This window comes from Solanum verrucosum, unplaced genomic scaffold (assembly GCF_900185275.1).
Source record: "Solanum verrucosum unplaced genomic scaffold, falcon-dt-bn FXZP01000177.1, whole genome shotgun sequence".
Classification (NCBI taxonomy): domain Eukaryota; kingdom Viridiplantae; phylum Streptophyta; class Magnoliopsida; order Solanales; family Solanaceae; genus Solanum; species Solanum verrucosum.
This window is the reverse complement of record NW_026020401.1, coordinates 1,398,966-1,423,278: the sequence shown is the minus strand read 5'-3', so window position 1 is coordinate 1,423,278 and position 24,313 is coordinate 1,398,966. Positions and strand designations below refer to the sequence as shown.

General features: G+C 34.8%; 3 protein-coding genes across 3 annotated transcripts; 2 read left to right on the top strand and 1 right to left on the bottom strand.

Moving 5' to 3' along the window:
* Positions 1–666: 666 nt before the first annotated feature.
* On the top strand, positions 667–9,428 carry LOC125840044 (KH domain-containing protein At3g08620-like). The gene is made up of 7 exons (XM_049519028.1): positions 667–933; positions 1,034–1,125; positions 3,315–3,466; positions 7,446–7,562; positions 7,665–7,781; positions 8,429–8,572; positions 8,940–9,428. The coding sequence occupies exons 1-7, from the start codon at positions 854–856 to the stop codon at positions 9,084–9,086; spliced, it is 849 nt and encodes a 282-aa protein (XP_049374985.1). The 5' UTR covers positions 667–853; the 3' UTR covers positions 9,087–9,428.
* Positions 9,429–13,209: 3,781 nt separating this feature from the next.
* Positions 13,210–14,554, top strand: LOC125840039 (protein RETICULATA-RELATED 3, chloroplastic-like). The gene has a single exon (XM_049519024.1). The coding sequence runs from the start codon at positions 13,263–13,265 to the stop codon at positions 14,364–14,366; it is 1,104 nt and encodes a 367-aa protein (XP_049374981.1). The 5' UTR covers positions 13,210–13,262; the 3' UTR covers positions 14,367–14,554.
* A 540-nt stretch (positions 14,555–15,094) lies between these two features.
* On the bottom strand, positions 15,095–23,560 carry LOC125840022 (probable LRR receptor-like serine/threonine-protein kinase At1g06840). Its single transcript, XM_049519002.1, has 20 exons — positions 23,384–23,560; positions 22,566–22,716; positions 21,723–21,794; positions 21,531–21,602; positions 20,881–21,024; positions 20,719–20,790; positions 20,487–20,558; positions 19,910–19,984; positions 19,577–19,645; positions 19,391–19,456; positions 19,058–19,129; positions 18,866–18,949; positions 18,687–18,755; positions 17,993–18,501; positions 17,729–17,884; positions 17,335–17,618; positions 17,055–17,106; positions 16,095–16,345; positions 15,872–16,006; positions 15,095–15,457 (listed from the first exon to the last, which is right to left on the bottom strand). The coding sequence occupies exons 1-20, from the start codon at positions 23,484–23,486 to the stop codon at positions 15,104–15,106; spliced, it is 2,862 nt and encodes a 953-aa protein (XP_049374959.1). The 5' UTR covers positions 23,487–23,560; the 3' UTR covers positions 15,095–15,103.
* Between the last annotated feature and the right edge of the window lie 753 nt (positions 23,561–24,313).

Here is a 24,313-nt window from a genome sequence, read left to right as displayed (position 1 = left end):
AGTTTTGTAAGAGGTGAATTAGTATAATTGTCTTTTTGTTTATGATTTCTTAATATGTGTCTAAAAAGAAAAATGATCAACTAATATGGGACAGAAAGAGTACTATTCATAGTTAGATATATGATTTGTTTTTATTGAGTTATTTTATCAATCAAACAATCTCTTATTCTGAAATTAAAATTTTGAGATTGTAATTTCTAGACTAATTTATCATGTTTAAGAGAAGGGATAACACAACTTTAATTTGAATATGATAATATGAGATATTTCATAATTAAGTTTGGGATAAATTTTGTAGTGTGTTTAGTTGATGATTTAAATTTATTGTAAACAAATTTTACGTAATCTTGACATATCCCATCTTGATCTCACGTATGAAATGACCCATTATTATTATTATTGTTTTGCATGCATGATTCGATTAAATTTAACTTGTATCGGAAACTTTCATATACGAGGCAAAAGATTTCCTCAAGCGATCCATAGTTAATAATACTTGAATTCAAGACATAACCGAGTATTTATCACTTTACCGCGATTCTAATCTATCTATACAAATCACATTTATGTATATACTCAAACTTAGGTATCTTTTATTTACATGTAAAAATAATATAATACTTTGTTGGTAGATAGTGTATATTTATTTCAATTTATTAATTATTTATGCAGCCACCAAATAGTGATGCTGGCAGTCAAGTCTGAGAAAAAGGGAAGATTTTGCTGCCTTTCTACCAATTTTCACAGACTTTTTGACACTACTGTCTACTCCTTTCTTTTTCTTTTTCTGTCTTGTGCCGCTATATACAGGGAACCCCATTTCATTTGACTCTTTTCTGAGGAAAAAAAAGTTATGTCAGGTTTATATAATCATAACTTTTCACCTTCAAGAGCTGCATCTCCTCAGATTAGAGCTAATCCAGATGTTGAAAGGTATCTTTTTTTTTTTTTGTTTTGTTTAATCTTGGTGAATTCTGCATTTTCTTGAATTTTGCTATGTGGGGTTGTGATCGTTATGTGTGTTCTTTTCCAGTAATCAGTATTTATCTGAGTTGTTGTCGGAGCATCAAAAGATTGGTCCTTTCATGCAAGTTCTTCCTATATGTAGCACACTCTTGAATCAAGGTAACTTCTTTTTTCGTCTAGTTGACATATGTAGCACATTCTTGTGGTAAATCTGTAGTTTTTATGAGGTGGGGTTGGGGGTTTAGAGGTTTTGCTGCATTGGTTCTGATTTGTTGTGGTAAATCTGCATTTTTTTTGTGGTGGGGTTCAGAGGTTTTGCTGCATTGGTTCTGATTTGTTGTGGTAAATCTGCACTTTTTATGAGGTGGGGTTCAGAGGTTTTGCTGCATTGGTTTGATTTCTTGTGGGAAATCTGCAGTTTTCTATGGGGTGGGGATTTAGGAATAGAGGTTTTTCTGTATTGGTTCTGATTTGTTGTGGTAAATCTGCACGTTCTATGAGGTGGGGTTCAGAGGTTTTGCTGCATTGGTTCTGATTTGTTGTGGTTAAAAGATGACTAGTTAGATCTGACTTGATTGGTTCTTACCTTCATAGACCACCATTTGTTTCACTTTATTTGTTCTCGTCCAACTTTTCGTAGGTAGGGTAAGGTTTGCGTACACTCTAGCCTCCTCAGACCCTGGTTGTGGGATTTCACTGGGTATGTTGTTGTTGTTGCCCAACTTGTCACTGTGATTGGGTTGTGAATGTGGTCCAATAAAAGAAATTTATCATTTTTAGATTTTACCCCCTTTTTGGATCCTCTGTATACGTAATTAATCTTCATATAATGATTCTGTTGTTGGAATAGATTTGGTTAGCTAATCGAAAGAAATTTAATGAGGCACTTGGTAGGCATTTTACTCCTCGTGAAGAAGGTTCATTGGCACCATACTGTTCATAAACAAGGCTCTAATTTGCTAAATTATGCAAATGGCAGAAGGAAATGATATGTGCAAAAGATTGATTTTTTCTCAAGGAAGTTGCATCTTTTCAAATGTTATACATAAAACTCAACATGGCCAACTGATGTCCATGAAATTGTGTGCTATTATTATCTTCAGAGGGATTTGCAAGGACATGAGAAAAAAATTTCTGGGGGGATTTGTAACTTTGACAGTTTAGTTACTACTTTTGGGAAATCTATTAATTTAAATTAGAAAAATATGGTTTAGTTGATCAAACAGTGATCTAGGGAATAACCTGCTTGAGAGTGGACATTTTTCACTGATTTTTGCTTGAAAGAATATCTGGCCAGTCGACCTTTCGGGGTGGTCCAGTGGTTTGGGCTTGGGACATTCATGTTGTAGGTCTCAAGTTCGAAACACCTTGCCTTTCCTTCTGGGTCGAGCTCATCGCACCAAGCTTGCCTAGTGCAGGTCACCTCTCCGGTGTGGTTTGCGAGCTATTGCATAGGAGCGGGTTCTTACCTTGTGCGCACTGAGTGTTATCAAAGGCACGCTTTAACCGCGCTTAAGCCCTGAAGCGAGGCTCAAAACGTGTTGAGCGCTTCGCCTCGCTTTATGTGCGCTTCAGTGTCGTCATCAAGGTTCTAAGGCAAACTTTTCCTTGCCAATGAGCCTCTTATGAAGAAGTGACACTAAACAATTGATATTTCACTTCATCATAAAAAAAATTTCATTTTCTTTGGTCATATATTTGTCATTCATGTTCTTAATTATTAGTCTTGGACTAAACATATATATTTGTATTTTTCTCCATTTGCGCCTTTTTTCATCAAAGCCCACGCTATATTTGCGCTTAAAGCCCCCACGGACCTTAGAGCTTTTTTGCGCTTTTCGCCTTTGATAACACTGGCGCACTCAAAGGATAGCGGCTGTGGGTTTCCCTTGTCATTAAAAAAAAGAATATCTGGCCAGTCTGGAAAGTTCCAAACTTGTTTAAATGTGAAATATTAAATGCATGTTCTTCATGTTAACATCCTTGATCTGTTTTAGTTTTGGTGGATATGTCCTTGAGTTATCAAGAATTCAGAATTCGTGAGGTTAATTCAAATTGTCATCTTTTATTATCCAGAAACAGATAGTATAAGATGTTTATTTCTCTTAACCTCATGGTACTTTTTTAGGTTTATTCCCAAGCTTTTGATGATCATGCTACAAGTTTTATTGTTAAAATATGTTGTGCAATATAGTTGAACTGCTACTTAATTTGATGCTTGATTACCATAACTAGATTCTGATTTTCAGAGATCTTACGGGTAATTAACTATGTTTTGTCATAGTATCATGCTATAATTACAATGTTGATTTAGTGATCAATTACCTTGACTACTTTTCGATTTTCAGAGATCATGAGGATATCAGGAATGATGCCAAACCAAGGTTTTGGTGAGCTAGATAGGTTTCGGCATAGAAGTCCCAGCCCTATGACTTCACCAAACCTTATGTCAAATGTTGGCGGAACAGGATTGGGTGGCTGGAGTGGACTTGCGCAGGAGGTAATTAGCATTGTGATCTTATAGTATCTGACAAGTTGTCCACTTGCCTTCTCTTAACAGGACCGTCCCTTTACTCTCTCTGTTTTACATATACAAGAGGAAACACCTGTAATATCTAGATCTAATGATTCAGCAAAAAGTATAGTAGGTGGCAGGGTTTCTATTGTTTTCCCAACAGTAGTATAACTTTGACGTAAGTTGCTGTTATTAAATGGATAAGTGCTAAGCTCCAATCCTTCAAGAACTTAGTTTCTTAGCTTTCCATCCATACTATTAAAGACATGGAGGTAGGAACTTGAACGGCTAGCTTGTTTCTTCTACCATCAGGCATTTGATGTTTAGCTAGTTAAATTTGTTTCGAGGTACTGCCATTGTTACATAGAAGGGAAGGATGCTTGGTGATTACCCCAAAGCGCTTCGGTTGCTCTGAAGCATTTGGAGGATCACACAACACGACTAGCAAGAAGAGCCAAGCCCAACTGTTTCAGTCATTACAAATTTCCTTTAGACCTATTCCTTTTTATAATAGTGGTGTTTGGGTCAACTTGCACATACCTCAACTAATCCACCTGGCAGCCTGCTAGCCTACAAGCACAGGTACTAAGTAAACTTGCCACCAAGGTTGGAGCAGGTAGATTCACTCTGAGTGTTAGCCAGTGGCGGAGGCAGAATATTCATCCAGGGGGTTTAATAATAGGTCAGGGCGACGAAGGAAAAGACTTACCTTAACTCCTACTCGCCCTATCATGGCTCTTTTAACATTTCTTTAATTTTTTGTTCTGCACCAGCGAGTTTTTAAAAATATTTTGTGCATTTAAAAATATCTTCTTAATTTTCTTAACAAATCACTTATTTTGAAACACGTTTAAAGACCAAAAAACACTTAAGAACATGGAGGGACTATATACTTGTTTCTTCATAAAATGAATTTTTCATAATTTTAATTCTAGTATGAAAGCACAAACTTTTTCATTGAAATCTTCAATCACTATGTAAATATTTATAGTCTTCAAAAAAATTGTTAAATTTGTGGAGACGCCAATGCCAAGGAAGATTTTTGTTACAAATTTGTCCTATCTTTCAAAACTTAGTTCTAACACTAAATGATATAAAAGTATTTTAAATAGTAATAAAAGTTCATATCTATGTTTTCGATGTCCAAAATGCTTTTTTGAATCGAGGATGTCGTGTATTTAAAGTTGATTAGTTAAACAAATAGGAAGTTAATAATTTTTTTTACAATTTTAGGGTAATATTAGTAGGTTATATAATAAGAAAGAATTAAATTTAATTATGACTCATAATTCATTTTATAAAACTTTATTGTTATGGGGAACATTGTGTGGATAAAAATATTACCAGTTCAAATATATTATGACAATCAAATTTGATATGTTCAAATAAATTAAAACTTTACCATAGTTAAGCATAAAGCAAAGAAGACAAAAATAAGTGAGGGAGTTTACTTTTATCAATGCTGGGAATGTAATTTAGAAAATGGGAATTTAATAGCTATTTTATTATCATCTCTCTTATTCTTTATAATAATTCACGATTCACAAGAATTTGTATCCATTGTAAGATGGTTGTGGCACGTGGGTAAACTAGAGACCTCTTGCAACATTTGAAACCCTTGACCGCTGAACCAAGCTTCAAGTCTATGTTGAGGGGGTTCATTTTATAATATCTATACCTAAAATGAAGATTTAACCTTGTATATACAATGTAATTTTTTCGCGAAGGGGGTTCGGTTGAACCCCTGACCACCACGTAGCTCCGCCCCTGGTGTTAGCTAGGGATTTGAACCTCAAATCTCCACATTTCTTTTAGATCCTTATTGCACAATATATATTGCCTTGCAATAAAGATGGTCTAGATGAACGTACCATTACTGATTTCTATCATCCTAGAGGCGTTTTATTATTAAAACTCTGTAGCTACCTTTACCTAAGTTGAGGGTCGATTAGAAACAACCTCTCTACCTTCATGGGGTAAGGTCTACGTACACACCACTCTCCCCAAACCCCACTTGTGGGAATTACACTGGGTATTTTGTTGTTGTAGTAAACTCTGCAGCCACCCAACTTGTTGTCTGACTGTAAATGATTAACCAAAGCACTGCATGTCGGATGAGAAGGATCTTGTCACTGACTTAATAATATCAAGTGAAGCAGCTAGTGGCCTAATGCCAATTGAGCTCTAAATGGTTCCTGAAATGCATAATGCTGCTCGATATAATACAGGATATATTTAACTTTTATGCATACTATTGGTGGGAATTGCTGTGAGAATTTGATAGAGAACAAGTGAATGTATTGTGCACAATGGAAATTACTTTGGACCAAAATGGTTAAAACGTTACATGTGTAGCTAATACTCAGATCACCAAGCAGAGTTACTTCTATTGTATGAAAATGGTGAATATATGACAAATAGCCTTGATTTAGAATTTGTATTTACTGATGAACTTGATTCTTTCACATTTATGCACTTTTAATAATGTCTTCACTGAATTTTATGAATCATTGAAGTACACTGACTTTGGAATGAACTTGGAAAATATCCTAGATGAAAATATTTCAATTTTTATTTTCTGTTAGCCTCTTGGGATGTTACATTATGTGCACAGACATGCATGCTATTACTTTTAATAATCAACTTTTCTTGTTTTCTTTGTTGGTATTTGCTATTTGGATTGGTTTGGGTTTATCTAAGTTCTGTGTCATGATGAAAAATCTTAGATATTTAGAGGTCGATAATGAAGGTTCACAAGGATTTCAACAAACCTAATAGGTAACCGATGTATGTACACAAGAAAGTGCATAAGTTTGTGGAAAGTTAGTAAGATCAACAACTGGTTGAACAAAACAAAGATCATTAGTATCTTTATTGCATACTGGTGGTCATAATTGCTCTACTTGCAGCACGACAAGAGGACAGCTCCATACCCTGTACCAAGTTCAGAAACTGGTTCTTTGCTTTGTACAAAATAATGGATCCTGGAATTCCTCCTTTTCAATTGCATGTTAATGTCCTAGAGTCCATAATGAAGGTCTGGACAGGGTTAGCTGGAACCAACATTGACAATTACCGAACCTAAGATTAGTTTGCCCAGTCTTTGCCTGCAAAAGTTGGATAGTAAAGGTTTAGATGTTGAGATGATGATTGTTCGAACTAGCTGTGTCATTAAAATTCGTAAAGGAGAGGATATTCTGCTGAGATGATGCCTTGTTCAAGTTTGGGACTTCTCTTGGTTCTTGTGATTACTTCCTATGTCAACTTTTATTCAATATCATCAGAAGATTGTTATAGTTTGATCTAGAAACAAGAATGTAAGGGATTCTGAAGTTTTTGACTTGCATTCCATGTAATACTGAATCCACAAGGATGTGAATACGATTGACTATGGACATACAATTTGGCCAATGCTAGGTAACATGGCTGAATGGATGTCTAATTTTGCTTTTTCCTGTACAGCTTTGGAACAGTTATGTTCTTTCAGTGGTGGTACTGTTATCAGTTTCTCCATCTAGATGTCAATGTTCAGATTAAAATGTTAGAATGTTGACAACCTAAAAGAATATGGATGGACCCTTGCACTACAGAATTGGCCCACTAAAAAATTGGTTTTTATCATTTCTTTAGGCATAGTTGCCCGCAGATCAGAACGTGAAATTCATTGGTGACAGAGTGAAGTAGATACTTAAGATTGTAGAACTGTTTGAGTTACTATATAAAGTGAGCAAATCGTTTTGGCAATTGGCATGTGAGATACAATGTAATTCAATCTGTCACTAGTTAAGCTTTATAACTGTGTGCATCTTTAGTTTGCCCATACTGGTGATGCATTTGATCATTGATTTCTAATCTATAGATTTTTTTGTCTTTTTGCCTCTTCAAGTGTCAAGCACTTTGTGTCGTGTGTTAACTGGTTTCTTTAGTTTTCCTCCCACTTATTATGTTTATTTATTTGTGGCAGAGATTAAGTGGAGCTCCTGGAATGTCAATGGACTGGCACGGGGCACCAGCAAGTCCTAGTTCATACACTGTGAAAAGGATATTGCGCTTAGAAATTCCATTAGAAACTTACCCAAATGTAAGGGTTTATTTATTGTATTCACACACCGGTTATCAGTGCTTTATAGTTTAATTTGGGACCAATGAACCCTTGCTGAACTAACTTCTCTGTGGATTTCAGTTCAATTTTGTTGGGCGACTTCTCGGTCCTAGGGGTAATTCCTTGAAACAGGTGGAAGCTACTACAGGATGTCGTGTGTATATTAGAGGAAGAGGGTCAATAAAGGACCCTGATCAGGTAATGCTAGTATTCTATTCTATCTTAGTTCTGTTGAATTGTCTGATTGATTAGCTCTAGCTGCATATGTAATTATCAGACATACGAGTTGCCAAGTCTCCGAGATGCTTTTATTGAGTACAGCTTTCTTTCATAAGCAGTTCAGAACAAAAACATCTCATCTGTTTTCATCATCTCAATCAGATACGGCGATTTAAGTTAATGCTTGACCTGCAGAACTTCCACAAACTACGTTCATCTTCCTTTTTTATTAATATCTCTACAGTTTTCTGGCCTTGCTTCTCCCAGTATCTTCATATAAGAAGGATTATATTGAACTTGTAGCCTAGGTCAGTAGGTCATTAGGGGTAGGTATGATGTAGTTCACCATTCTATTTGATTATCGAAGGGAGGCAAAGTACCTACTTCGTTGATTTGATTGAGATGGACCAAAATTGCATAGGAATAGTTTTTTCTATACAGATCAATTAGTACCAACTTAGACTCATGCCTCTGCAGTAGACTGTAAAGTTATAGCTCTGCCACTATCAACTAGCTCCTTCGACTTCCTGTAAATCAGATATTTATTTTTGAAGATGAACTTAATAGGCATTTATGCAAGCTGATCTCTGGAGTTCTAATGTATTTTTATGTTTGATAATCTCAAGGAGGAGAACCTGCGTGGAATACCAGGATATGAGCACCTGAATGAACCACTCCACATTTTAATTGAGGCGGAATTACCAGCCAATATTGTGGATATCAGATTGAGACGGGCACAAGAAATAATAGAGGAGTTGCTCAAGCCAGTGGTAAGTATCCTGATTTAATTCATCGCTTAGCACATTCAGGAGTTATGCTACTAATTGAGTTGCCATGATTCTTTTTATATCTTTGATATCATCCCATTCCTCACAAAAAGGATACAACTATCAAAATATTCCTCCATTTGGCACTACAACAAGTTATCGTATAGTACACAAAAGTAATCAATAGAAAAAGTATTTGAAACTTAAGCTTCGTCTCTATGTTTTCTACATGTTGAAAGATCATGTGGCCGCTTCTAGTCTGGTCTTATCTATTTCGTTCACATTCAACTAGGCACATTTCAATATAAACCAAGATAAACCAGTTTATATTTTTACTGCCTCATACTTTGTACAATGCTACGATTTACAGGACGAGTCACAGGATTATATAAAGAGACAACAATTGCATGAACTTGCCATGCTAAATTCAAATCTCAGAGAAGAGAGTCCCGGACCAAGTGGCAGTGTCTCTCCTTTCAATAGCGGTGGATTGAAACGTCCCAAGACTGGTCGTTGAGAAGTTCAGACATTCCATTTCTTGATCTCATATCCGCGTAGCTACCTAAACTCGAGATATGAATAGAGAAAAAGGTCCCTTGCGCGGTTGGCGTTGTGGTTGGCTTGTGGATTTTATTTATTTTTCCAGCAGAAAAAACAGAAAGAAAGGGAATATATATTATATATACAGAAAGAATACATCTTGTGGGTTATAGTTGGATCTTTGGATTAATTTTTGGTCATGCCAGTTGTTATCAACTTCTTCTATTGGATTTATTGATGTGTTTATTAATTGTTGTATGAAATATTCTATAACTGTCTCATAATTGTGCTAGTGGTTTGTAAGCCTATAAGTATTTTTTCGAGAGTTATCAGTCATTAGCTCTAAATGTTAAAGAATGAGTTGAATGATCCCATTTTCCAGTCCCCTTTAGCAAATCATAGGCATTTTTTTTGTTTTCGATCTGGTGTTCAGTGCTTGCATTGGAGTTTCAACTATATTCGGGTTGAGTACTGTAGGGCTTATTTTCAGGGGGTGATGCTCTCAATTGGATTTTCTCCATACTCACGATTCAAACTTGAAATTTCACCCCTGCATTATTACCCATTATTTAGAATGAGTCACCCATTTCTTAGGAAGTATTGTGGTCAGGGGCAATTCTAGGGGGACGGAAGGGTGTACACTTGAATCCTCTCAGCAAAAATTTACATATATATAGAGAGAGAAAGAGAGAGAATTCCATGTACACAAGATTAGAGGTTGATTTAGTGATATAGGAAGCTCAAAATGAAAGTAAAGGTCAAATTTTACACATTATATTTTACTAGTAAAATTATTTGTGCTTCACGCGAAATTTAATATCATGGAATTTATAATATAATACTTAAAACCTATCGGTCATTAAAACAAAAACATTATATTATCTTACATACAATATTATGTAGTAACAAACATTAATAATGTAAAGGAAAATGAAAATTATTACATCTTATCATTTATCCTTAATAACATAAGCATAAATTAATGATGGTAAAAATACATACCATGATCTGTAACATAAGCAATAGTGTCAGTGAGCAACTCAACATGAGCAAAGTACACAAATATTTAATTGTAAAGAAGAAGAGGTTCAAAATTTTCGTTGTTTTAAAATGAGAGGAAATCTCTCTATTTATAGACAACAAAGAGTAGTGTGAACAAATATTTATTGTGCCTTATCGGAAAGGTTATAACTATTTGGAAAAGTTGAACCCTTCGGAAAGGTCACAACCTTTCATAAAAGTCACAACTTTTCATAAAAGTCGCAACTCTTCATTAAAGTCGTAACTTTTCATAAAAGTCACAACTTTTCATAAAAGTCGCAACTCTTCATTAAAGTCACAACTTTTCATAAAAGTCACAATTTTTCATAAATATCACAATTTTTCATGTAAGGGGAAGACTAGTTTTGGAAATAAATAAATTAAAAGGGAATTCTAATTTGTGGTGGTGCCACATATGCGGGCTTAAGGTTCTCTTATATATATATATATATATATGATTTTTTGAACCCTAGTTATTTGCATATTATTATTATTAGATTTTTGTATACTACCTCCGTCCACAATTATTTGGCAGGTATACTAAAAATAGATGTCCAAGATTAATTGTCAATTTAAACAATCAAGAAATAATTAGTCATTTTTTTCCAATTCTACCCTTAGTGATTGTGTAGTTCAATTGAAAAGTTATGTGGACTTTTGGTATTCTTGATATAGTAGGGTTATATTAGTCAAATTACACCTTGTATTAAATTTTCCTTGAGGGATGTGCATGACCTTACCCTGACAAACAATTGTGGATGGAGGGAGTATTTTCTTTGTAACTGCTTATATGGGGAATATTTTAGTTATTTTTAAAAAATATTCTACTATTTAGAGAAAATATCCCAAATAGAATAGCTTTGGTGGCTTAGACAAATCTTTTGTGATGTTGATGTTGTGGGTTCATGTATCATCATTCTACATTAGCAGTTTGGGTTTGATTTCAGTGGGGAAAAGAAAAACAACAACTCAACTTTGACTTTCGAGGGCTAATTTGGTATGAGGGATAATAACTAATTTTAAAATTACTTTTAGAATAAATTTGTTAAAATCATCAGATAGTTTTATTTTGAAATTGCAATGACAATTCCAAAATAAATAATTTTGGAATAACTTATTCTCCGACTATACGAGATGTTACCCAAGCACCAAAGTCCAAATACATATTGCTTGTTGAAATAACAAAATAAAATACATGTTGCTTTCAGTTTTGTTTGTTTGTTTTTAATTGAGAAGAGGTTGAAGTAATTTTATTTATTTTTTTCGTTTCATTTTGTACGATGATATTTAATTATATGCAATTCTAAGAAAATGACTTTTTATGACATTTCTATACTTTTAAGAATCTAAACGGGAGAAAATGACCATACATTAATCTGATCTCGTTGTATCATTTTAAGATATTTTACGTATAAAAATAAAAATATTTTTAAATATTTGACATAAAATTTTAAAAAGTATAATAAAATTACAAAATCAGTTCACTATATATATGTATGTCAAATTCTGAGAAAGTGAATTGTAAAAGAAAAAAGAAAAGTATATCTTTATTAAGTCTAAAATGAATTATATCATCAGAGTTGGATGTAGAGAAAATAAAAAAGAGCATGAATGACAAATTTTTTTACATTAATTCAAATACAAAAGTACATCACCATTTATAAATAACTAAAAAAATATATGTTATTTTTCTCATAAATACTAAATTAAAAGAAAATTAAATAATCTACAATCAATATACAATCTAAAGAGAAAAAATAAACATTTTAAAATATAAACTAAAATAAATAAATATTTTTATCACTATATAAAATATTCAATAATAATTTTTTAAAAAAATATTAAACTCATTAAATTATTTTCTAAATCCACCTCATAATTAGCTCAAAGCCACCAACCTTGAGCAATATTGTAGTAGGTGCTGATTGATGACTGAAAAGGTCAAACCAACAACCATTTTTGCCATTTCCCATCATAAAATTTTACTCATTTTAGGCCCAGTGGAGTCATACCAATACCTACCATAAATCAAACGTTTATTCGTTTCAATTTACGTGACATCTTTTTTTTTTATCTAAAATATATTTTTTAAATTTTAACATAATTTCTAAATTTACAATTAAAATTAAATTATTTAACTCCCGAAATTCAAACGTCACCCTACTTCTGTTATCCCTTTGACAGATTCTAATCAGTATGAGCCTTGCATTTCGTATCGCCATTAGTATCCATCTATCGTTTATAGTCTTTAGCTTACTTTTTGAAAACTTGAAATGTAGTTCAGATACTAGAAATGTAATAGATGTTCTTTATATTTATGCTACCAGGTTTTAGAATATTCCTTGTTGTTTTTCTATCGTATGTGACCTGACTTTCCTTCGGGAGTCTTGTATGTGTGATTCTTTCAGCTTACACATCATTTTGGAATACTCGGAATGTGTGTCATCATGACCTCGACTTTTGAATCGTGACAAATTGGTATCAGCTAATCTGACAAGGGTACAAGGTTTATTCCTTATTTTATTTTTTTTAATAGTTTTCCACCCAATGTTCGAAGTCTAAATCAAAGTCCTGACTAAATCTAAATCACACACTATAAGGTAGCTTCTCAAACCCAAAACATTGAATTAAGGTTGAGTCAATCCCACCGCAACAACCCTGGTTGGTTTGTTTCTTCTTTGTTTTGCTGCTACGTGCAAGTTTGAAAGAGATGCTTATTTTAGAGACCGTCCATTTGTCATATTCCCCTATTGTTTTTCTTTAACTTCGGCCCTGCCGCCTGTATTTTTATTTAGGTTATAAAGATTCCCACTTTCATGCAGATCCCCATTTTAGTCACTTTAGCCGCTGCTGCCATCTTTTTTTGCTCTGCTCAGATCACTTGATGTGCAGCCCCTGAACACATCAAGGTAGCCCCTTTTCCTTTTCTTGATTTATTGTTAACTCTGTTGCATCTTTTTTGTTGTGTGTGTATATATTTATATATATTATTTGTGTCAAAGAAAGAGTCTTTCTTGATCTTTTAGTGAATCTGAATCTTTGTTTGTTGATGTGATGAATAATATAGCCATTACTTTCTATTTTCCCATTTTATTAGGTTGGTTGGTAGAAAATGGTGGCGATGTCTCAGCTTCGTTGTTCTCCTCTTACGGGTTACTATCAGAATCATAATCAAAGTCGTGATCTTTCTGGTGTTTCAGCCAGATTTTGTGATAATAGGGTCTGTTTTAACCCTTTGAAAACTGGGGATATTGTGTTTAAACAATTGGATCACCTGAAGTATCAAGTTTCTTGTGTTGGTGTTGGTGGAGGTGATGGAGGAAGTATTGGTATGGGAAGGGGTAGTGGGGGTGGTGGGGGTGGGGGTAGTGGTGATTGGAGTAAAGGTGGAGATTCAGATGATTCAAAGTCTTCTTGGGATAGTATTGGACCAATTGGTGCTTTTGTTAATGGATGGAGATCAAGGGTGGCTGCAGATCCACAGTTTCCATTTAAGGTTCTTATGGAGGAATTGGTTGGTGTAAGTGCTAATGTTCTTGGAGATATGGCATCAAGGCCTAATTTTGGGCTTAATGAATTAGATTTTGTGTTTTCGACGCTTGTTGTTGGTTCGATTATGAATTTTGTGTTGATGTATCTGTTGGCACCAACGGCATCTGCGTCGATCCAAACTCTCCCTTTGATGTTCGCCAGTTGTCCACCGAGCCACATGTTTCAGTCTGGTTCTTATGGTTTATTGAGTAGGCTTGGTACATTTGTGTACAAAGGAACTCAGTTTGCTGCAGTTGGATTTGCAGCAGGGCTTGTTGGGACTGCATTATCTAATGGTTTAATCAAGTTGAGGAAGAAGATGGATCCGAATTTTGAAACACCAAACAAGGCACCTCCTACACTTTTGAATGCAGCAACATGGGCAATACATATGGGTCTCAGTAGTAATTTAAGATATCAAACACTTAACGGTGTTGAGTTTGTGCTAGCTAAAGGTCTTCCTCCTTTGGTATTTAAGACCTCGGTTATTGCTTTGAGATGCGCAAATAACATTCTTGGGGGAATGACATTCGTCATGTTAGCAAAGTTCACAGGATCACAGAAAGCAGATAAACCAGATGAAGGAAAGGTTGTTCGTGTTGAAGACACACTAGTTGGAGAGAAAGAGAGGTTGCTGGACCAGAATGACGACAGTATGCATACTGCTGATGCTGCTTCAAAGTGATTATCAATATTTGTTTCAAATACACACCAATCCAAAACCGGCTCCCTCCCTCCCTCCCGGTAGAGCCATTTACCCGCTGTTCTCTTACTATGATCTATAAATAAAAATGAACTTTGCTGTCTTTTTAGTCCAAGAAATAGTCTTTCTGACTTCTTGTAGGAGCTTGGAGTGTGTCAACCATGTCTAACTTTGGTTCCATAGAACAAAATAGGAGTTTGCTCATAATGATTCGAGGATTTGTTTTCTGTTCCTTTGTGTTGTTTACGATGACATGTTATGTGATCTAAAGATAACATTACTTCAAAACTAGCGAGTTTTGCCTGTTTTGTTGTACGACTCTCATTGTAGCCACAGCTTAGATAATATTTCTATTTCTGGTAATGATGTTGGATTACAAGAGGGTTCATCATTTATATAGATAAAAAGATCGACCTTTTATATATACAGTGTGATTTTCTGGCGATGAACCCCCTTCCGCTGTTGTCAGTTTTGAGGAGTTGGTTGGTGCAACTCCTTGCAAACAAATAGCAGTAGCTATCTCAGTCCATTTTGTAGAAAAGTTTTGGATTCTGATAGCATACACATACTGTCAGAACTCAGAAGGCTATGATAAAGAGGTTTCTGTTAACAAATCCTTGAAATATACATATATAAAACAGAAGCTATATGGTATAACTCTCTATTCTACATGCTATTTTCTCTCTAGTACAAAAGATGAGCAACTATTGTCTATTCTGTTAGCGAGGCATAGTAAGACTGACACCACTGATACTGTAAGCTCCCGATACATTGGAGGACGATAAAAACGCGTCCTTGCTAGTGCAATCAGAAAATGAAGACGATGTCTTTGGTTCGTTATATTTTGCTTTAGAATCTACTGAATCAGCGTCAATATCTGGCATCATATTGATAATAGACTGAATAGTTTCCAGCTCCCTGACCACATCCCACATTGAAGGTCTGTCTTCTGGTTTGTCTTCGCAACACTTGAGGGCCAAAGCTACAAACTTTTCCACACATTCAGAAGGATAAGATCCCATTGTACTGTCCATAACTGAGAACATCTTCTCAGAGCCATGAGCCAAATTTACCTGCCATTGATGGTACAAGGGACTATTAAACACGGTGGAGCTAGATTCAAGGTGTGAAGCTTCATAGCAGAAATGTAAGGAAAGATTGCGTAAAAATTATGTTCACATTTCCCCTTAGCCCTTCTCTGCCCAGAGGAGGACGCACCATAAAAAATGTTGGGTTCAAACACAAAGTATAACATACATATGTAAAATCACTAAAATATATCAACAAAAAATTAATTCTAAAAGCATCATTTCAAAAGTGCGACATGTAACTAAGAGCATCACAAGTTTAATTCATGAATCTGCCTCTATCCCTACCCTTGCATCAGTCAAGAGTATTTCATTTTGTGTGTGCGGATAAATCATCTATCAAACATATGCACACAGTATAAGACATGGATATTGGGAAGTTGACAATGAGAGAAATACCTCGCGGACAATGTTTTTTCCATGTGAGATGGGACGCATTCCGGTTAAGATTTCTAGAAACACAACTCCAAGGCTATAAACATCACTTTTATCTGTCAATTTACGGGTCAAGAAGTATTCGGGATCAAGATAACCCTGCATATACAAGCAGCGTCTCAATACATCAAATTTAAATTATACGAGTGAGGTCAAATAGAACATAATGATGTAGTGAAGGACTTACAGGTGTTCCCTTCACAATAGTTGAAACATGATTAGGTAATACACCTTCATCATCCTGAACAGGTGCAAGCCTAGATAATCCAAAATCAGCAACTTTAGCTGTCATTTTTGAGTCAAGAAGAATATTGCTGGCTTTGATGTCCCTATGGAATATAGGTGGATGAGCTTCTGTATGGAGGTAAAGAATGCCCTTTGCTGCACCTAGTACAATCTCCAATCTTGTAGCAAACGACAAGGGTCCTTTACAATTAGCTGTCAAAAAATGATATCAAGTGTTACAAGTACAACTACAAAAACATACCTAGTGTAGTCCTACAAAGTGGTGTCTGGGGAGGGTAGAGTGTACACCTTGCCCCTACCTTAGAGGTAGAGAAGTTGTTTCTGATAGATCCTTGGCTCAAGGGAAAAATAGTCCAAGGCAGTCCAGAAAAAGAAGTAACAGAAGTACAAGAAACAACACATGGTAACAAAAACAGCAGATAGTAACGGAGCAGTAACTACAACAAGATAATCTAAATTAGGTGATATCCATATAGACATACAGTTATTAGATCAAAGTTTGCTTCTTGATATCTGATCTCCATCTATAGACTTAAAAAACAATGTCTAAGAGCATATATTACCCGTCTACTGTACCAGTTCAATGATACTGCTACTATTTGTTTAAGGAACATAGAAAGGTGGCCTAGTGGTGGTAGATTTGGAGTAACAAACTTGGAACGCCAACAGAGATGATCCATCTTCCTAAACCTTGAAGGACGGAGTTATCTGATATTTGTGCTAGTGGGAGGTAGCACGTATTTAATAGATTAGTCAAAGCGCAAGCAAGCTAGCTTACACAACACAATTATTAGAAGAATGATAAATGTCCAATTCCTCTGCTGGCTCTATAGCTTCCCTAACCAAAAATAAAGCAGAGGAAGATGATGGATCAGAATAAACCAGGGAACAGTTTCTTTACCAGAAAGCCAGTTTCGCAAAGTTCCATTGCACATGAATTCATAAACCAGCATCTGCAAATACATAAACAGGAACACACTAATTGCTTCACATAGATGATATACCAAAGAGATGTCAGAACGAATGACAAAAGATTGCTACGGAGCAAAAAAAGAAGCTATAGCATACAATGTGAGCCTGAACTACTCATATGGCCGAGGAAACGATCAACATGATGAATTCCATGTTAATGAGTAGATTCAAAAAGATTTGGAATTTTGAAGTTTTGAGGTTTATCATACCTGTTCTCCTTCTTCATCACAGAATCCTAGCAATGAAACTAGATTCCGGTGATGTACCCTTGATAACAAAGATATCTCAGTCAAAAATTCTTTTTGCCCTTGTACTGATCCTTCTTTTGCTCGTTTGATAGCAACAACTGTTTTGTCGGCTAAAATTCCCTTAAAGACAGCCCCATATCCTCCTTCACCAACTTGATTTGAATGATCAAAGTTGTTAGTGGCCAAGGCCATTTCTCTGAAAGTGAAGCTTCTAAGGCCATCCAATTTTATAGAAAGCTTTGAGGCTGGCATTATGAAATTAAACATTTTATGCTCGTCAATTTTGCGGAAAGAATTGAAAGAAACATATTCTTATGAAGTAAAGGTAGCTTATAACCAAAATGAGAGAACTTACATAGCCGTTTCCTTGATAGGATTTTTTGGTATTTGGCATGTCGTTTTTTGATTAACACAGTTAAAATTGCTGAAACAAATGCAGCAAAAACACCTGATACAACGATAGCTATGATAGCACCTTTGTTTTTATGTTTAGCTTGAATATCAGGATTCACTGCAGAAAAACACGCATCATATGATAAACCAAAATTCTGAGGAAGGAAGATACTAATCATGATAACAAAGATCAACCATGAAGCGCAATGAAGCGCTGAGATCTTACAGTAGGAATAAGGTCCCTCCAGAGTGAAACTAAGGAGCTCATAAGGTCCAAAAAGGTCAACTACAGATATTTCCCAATATTGCAGAATGTCGCTGATACGAATGACCTCACTTTTATTAAATGTACTGACCCCAACTACTGGGAAAAGCTTCAATTGCATTCGTAGACGAGGTCCTTCTTCCCAAGAATTTGACTCAATCAACATTTGGTAAAGGTCCAAATGAAGATCTCTAGTCATATACTGCTCAAATTGACGCACATATGGATCAAAGTAAGAAAAACTTGGACTTTTCAGCCGCCAGCCAACTATGAGAGGTGAGGCACAAGTGCAAGGAACAGGTGAGTTTGGAACATATTCATAATAGTTATCCTTTGGGCATGCAGCAATAGGACAAGCACCAGTTACAATCACTGAGTTATTCGTCTTATGTTCTGCTCCGGCTTCAGAGCCGCAGAACTTGACGATGTTTCTTACATTCTCGTTTCTGCAGACAGGATTGCCCTGCAACCTGAAAATTGTCTGATAATGTTAGGAGCAGAAGAATCGCCAAAAGTTAGTACAAATCACTTACTGAGGCACATAATGTCTTTTTTTATTGAAAATGTGGACATGAAGTGATAGTCAGATCATAAAATTAGTAATTCAATGGCTTCTCTTAGGTTTTGTCGTTGAATATGGAAAGAAAAACCTTACCTTAGAGTGACATTCAGAGGAGGTTCAAGAGTACCGGAAATGTCCGAAAGTGAATTATTCTGAAGATCACTAGTTTTGCAAAGAAGATAGAAGGGTTAAAAAGACTCCCAGACTTCTGTGTAAGTGATAGTACATTTCATATCAGATATTTGATGTTACAATTTAGCTTCAGGTCTTACATCAACAGTGACGACGTTGAAGTAAACTTGTTTTGCCAAATGTCGGTAGAAAAGGAACCATTCAAAAGGTTGTTATCCATTGTCCTGTGACAAGTCCGTCAAATCAATTTGTTATACACGAAATTGAGCTTTGAAATATTAAAGAAGCAGTACTATAGAGAATGTATTACAAGACACAGTGAAGATCCTCACAGTTTCTGCAACAAAGGAAGAGATGAAAAACTCTTCGGAATAGATCCATCAAGACGATTGTGTGACAGAATACTGCATGAGAATGTACGACAACACATTAGATTAGGGAAAATGACAGGAAAAACACAGAGAAATGTGCAATCATGATAAAAATTATGTTTGTGTTATGGATGTAGGGCCTAACTCAACCCCAAAGGCTAGCTCTTTAGTAATGTTTCTTAAAGGGCAGATGTAGAACTCTTCACAACATGAGATAATGAACTAACACAAAATATGGCTGAACTAAGATGCTAGATATATGAAGAAATCTGTAGCATGAAATAGAAAGCATACATAGCAGTCATATTGTTGGAAAGCTTATTTGGTAGAGATCCAGACAGTTGATTCCAGCTGAGATCACTGCACAAACAGTAAGCAAGAAGTGTTAACATTTTAGAAGATCTTATAATCATGTTGCATGAAGTATAAAGGTCACAAATCAACGGGAACAGAAGAAACAATTTCAAAACTTGAACTTACAGATAGTGTAGACTCGGTACTCTGCTAAGGTCAGGAATGGATCCTCGCAACGTGCAATTTCTGAGACTTCTGCAATATTATCAGAAACATTGAATCTCCATTTGATTAGGTGACAGTAGTATTCAACTATTACATCTTATTCTATCTACCCGAACCGTCATAATAAGATGTCCTGAACATTCCCTCTTTCATATACATTGTGCACAATGAATATATGCTTATGTTTGTACATATTATTTACTATTATTGTCCTTCAAATGTATAACTTATAATGCTGAGTCATAGAGAATAGGAGAAGAACAAAAGAGAGGAACATTTTCAAGGAGCACTTACAGTTTCACTAATGATGACATGTTCCCATACGAAGCTGGAATCTCAGAACGGCTGAAATTATTGTTATCAAGTTGTCTGCATAAGAAAATTCAGAACTTCATCATAAATTTCAACCCATGCACTTCTCAGTGGAACTGCAAATGGCATAGCAGTTATTGTATGACAAGGATTACTATATTTGTCTTATATAAAATCATTTTTTTATCATTGGATATTACAAGCAAAGATTATCGATGAATTTTATAATCAACAGAAAGATCTGACGATGATAATTAGAGGGTTCTGAGGATAGATCTGTAACGAAATGTTCTCAGCTTCAGTTGTTCGATCATTTGGCCAATAACGCCACTTCAACTAAGACAAACATAGACAGTCTCACTCATAGGTAGTAAGGAATCAGCATTCCTTCAAATTTATAACTAGTTACTTCAGAAAGTTCAGTTTAAAGTTGCCTCTGAATAACAATTGTTTTTTTGTAACAGTTAGTTATACCTCTTGAGCAAAATACAGCTAATGAAAGTTGCATATGAGGTTCAATATATGCATATCATACATGTGTGTGTGAGTAGGGACATACATTATTCGAAGACGCGGTAATATTGAAAACTCAGGAGGAAGGTATCCGGAAAGATTATTGCTGTCCATAAGCCTGTTGACAAAAAGAAAGTATCATCACAAAAACATTACTCCGTTAGTTTACAGACATAAGCAGAGATAAAGGTCATTTTAGAAGTTACAAAAACTTGCTTCGCTCTAACTTCTACTGAGAGTATGCATGTCTATTGAAGAAGAGAAACTAAGAAACTTACATGTGAAGCAGAGTGGACAAATTGGAAAGCTCGGGAGGGATTTGGCCAATCAGTGTGTTGTTGTTGAAGTGGCTGTAGACACATGATATATCACATAAGATTACAAAGGTAGAACCTTAGACTTGTTCCACTGTTTAAAACAATCAAATGAGTTGCACTTACATATGTTGGACACTGTTTAAATTGGAGAAGGATTTAGGAATTCTTCCGGAAATCTGGTTCTCATCTATCTGGAATATTCTCAGGTTCGGAAGATACCCAAGCTGATCAGATAAAGATCCTGAAAGTTTGTTTCCAGTCAAGAGCCTGCATGAACATAATTCCGAAGGGATTAAACCAATCGACGTAGTCATGATCTTTCCAAGCATTAGGTTTTACTTCTTCTTGAAACAATCTTACATTAAGCACAATTTTCATAAGAAATTCAAGAAAAAAAATGTTCCTCAATTCTATCCAGTGGCGGATGAAGGATCTAATTAATAGGTTCAACTAAACTCAACATTTTCGACGGGAAGCACAGATACATATATGACAAATCACTATAAATTTAAAAATATTGAACTTTGAACCCCTAGTTTTGAAAATGTAATGGACTCCGTGATAAGAATGTAAAGATTGAAACCATCAAACTTAAAATCATAAATCCACCTGTTCTATCCAACATAAAGTATATCACCATCATAGCCAAATGATTATCTAGATCTCCTAGATAAGATAGTTCAGGGTTCAAAGCACTCGGGGAACCATGTAGGGTGACTGCAAAATCAAGAAGATGGGACCAAAAAAAACAGATCAAATTTCGTTCAACTTACAAAAGTTTCAAAGACTTGATGTTTCCAATTTCTTCCGGTATACTCCCAGTCAAATCATTCCACATGAAATTCCTTTCAGAAAGAGAATTATAAAGATAAAAATAAGTAAAACAGATAGAAAAATCAGTAAAACTCTACTATATCTTAAAATCAAAATATTTGTACAATGTAGTAATATGTGTAACAACTCACAGAAACTGAAGATGAGATAGTTGTCCAAGCTCAGGTGTTAAACTTCCAGAAAGATTCATAGCCATCATACGGCTGCACAAAGGGGAAATATAATATGCTTAATGCGTTACGCATCGCCCTCACACAAGAATACAAGATAGTCATAGTAGTAAAGACACATCTTTTGCTAGAGTTTACAACTAAGTGCTCTAATTTATGAGTTAACTTAGTTATTCATGCCCTTGTCGTTAGCAAACTGTTGAGATGAGCTTAAATTGGTTTTGATGATCAACAAACAACTACGAAAGAACCAGGTCCCTCCTTGGAGATACTAGTTATGCTGCTAACTGGATTGCAGGAGTATTATGCAGATATCGAAAGAACCAAGTCTCTTTTTTTTGCTGTTAATGCTAGAGGAACTCCAACTTGAAGCATAATGAAAGGTAATTTCTTAACCACAACCAAAAGCAAAGGGGTAAATTTAGACCTTTTTCCTGATATATTCTTACACGTGAAATCCACCGCACTTGAACTCGATTAAAGATACAAAGATTTTCTAACATCAAGGGTATTTTTATGGCCCAAAGTAGAGGTGTACATAGGCAAGGTTGGTTAGGGTTTTTCAAACACCAACCCAAGTTTCGCTAGAGTAAATTGGCTTTGAATCTACCTAATTACAACAACAAGAATATACTTAGTGAAATCCCGGGGCTTGGAGAGGGTAGAGTGTGTGCAGGTCTTACCACTACCTTGTGGAGGTAGAGAGACTGTTTTCGAAAGACTCTCTACTCAAGTGCAGCAATTCCAGGTATAAAGAAGAAGAAAACATAACAACTAATAAGAGAGAAGAATATAATAACATACAGTTCCTTGATATGCAAGTAGCCATTGGCTCCAACTTTGTTAAAACAATGAATTCCTGTCCAGTTTGATGTACATGGATCACCCTTCTCCCAATCTTCCAGGTACTTCATATTATCAACCAAACCATTCTTTATAGATACCAAAGCTGACACTGCAAAAAGAACGACATATTTCTAAATTTGAAAACAATTTAACTAGAATGACACACGTTTATAAGCCGCATAATTATTATGCATGTTTAAGACCACAACTTTCAAAAAATTTATAGACACACGAATGTTATGAAATATTCAAGACTATAAGTTTCAAAACTCACTCCAAACTCCGGAGAGCTAAAATTGGCGGTGTCTGACAACTTTGGTCATAAATATTTTCGCCTTTTCCAGAGTTGTACTCCCGAAAACACGTTTGGCCATAAAATTTCAAAATTTTCAAGAACTTGAAAAACAACAAAAAGTTGTTCACTCCAAATTTACTCACAAAAAGTCAAAAACATTCCAATTTGTATTCATGGCCAAACACAACTCCACCACAATTTTCAAATATCATTTTTTTTCACTTTGAAAACAAAAACTACCTTTTTCCAAATTTCACAATGAAATTGTGACAACATATCGAAAATTGGGATTCAGATCCTCTCCATTTTCATTTCCTCAAATTTTTCCTTGGATGAATTAATGCCACATATAGAATTTTTCCAACTTTTTAGTTGTAAAAAAATGTACCTCTCTAGCTACTTAGATACTTATTTTACAAAATTAAAACAGTTTATACACCCCCAAACATATATAAATTAGTCAAAAATTGACTAGGTATACCTTCAGCAGGATCAGTAATTTGAGCAACTGTAAACTGCATCATAAAACAACAATAAATTGCTGTTATTATAAAAACATATCCACAATATCTTACTCCTTCCATCTTCAATCAATCCCCTACATAAAAAAATTATTTAATTAGTAACTTTCAATTTCTTATCTATGAAGCCTCAAAACATATAAACCCAGATGCATGTATTGAACATATATAGAAGAGTACCATATAATTGTGTGACATATATATATTTTTAAAAAATTACTTCTTAATTCATCCCAGATGGTAATTTAATAACATCGAAGTACTGAATTCAGATAAACCTCGGAAAAAAAAAGGGAGAAAGAAATTTACCTTCTTGTTTTTTTCTCTTCCTAGCTGCAAAAAATCCCAAAAGTAAAGTCAAATGGGATTTTATATATTTATATCTTATTTTAAAAGAAGAAGAAAAGTTATTAAGGTTGGAGTTGTTGAAGCTAGTAAGTAGTCTCTATTGTAGTTGTAGCTGCTTAAAATTTTTGGATTTGGCTGAGGGAGTGGGATTAATTTTGAATTATGATGATGGATGAAATTTGAAACTATATTATAATAATATTATGCATGTGCTTTGGAATCAATCAAATATTTTAAAGTCATTTTCAGTATTTGGTAATTACCAAAACAGTATTTTTGTAGAAAAAAATCATTTCAGTTTGTTACTATTATTGTTATAACTCCCTCCATTTACTTTTTTTTTTTTTAAATTGTGGTGTTCGGATTAGTTTTTGTGTACCTCGATTGATTTTATGAGATACTTATCACTTTTCATCAATATCATGTGTTAAATAATTTTGTCCACTGAAACTAAGATAGATGAGAAGAATTAGCTAGTATGTCTTTGTTTGTTTTTACTTTTCCGCTATTTTATACATAGATTTTCTCTTTCACTTGTTTTT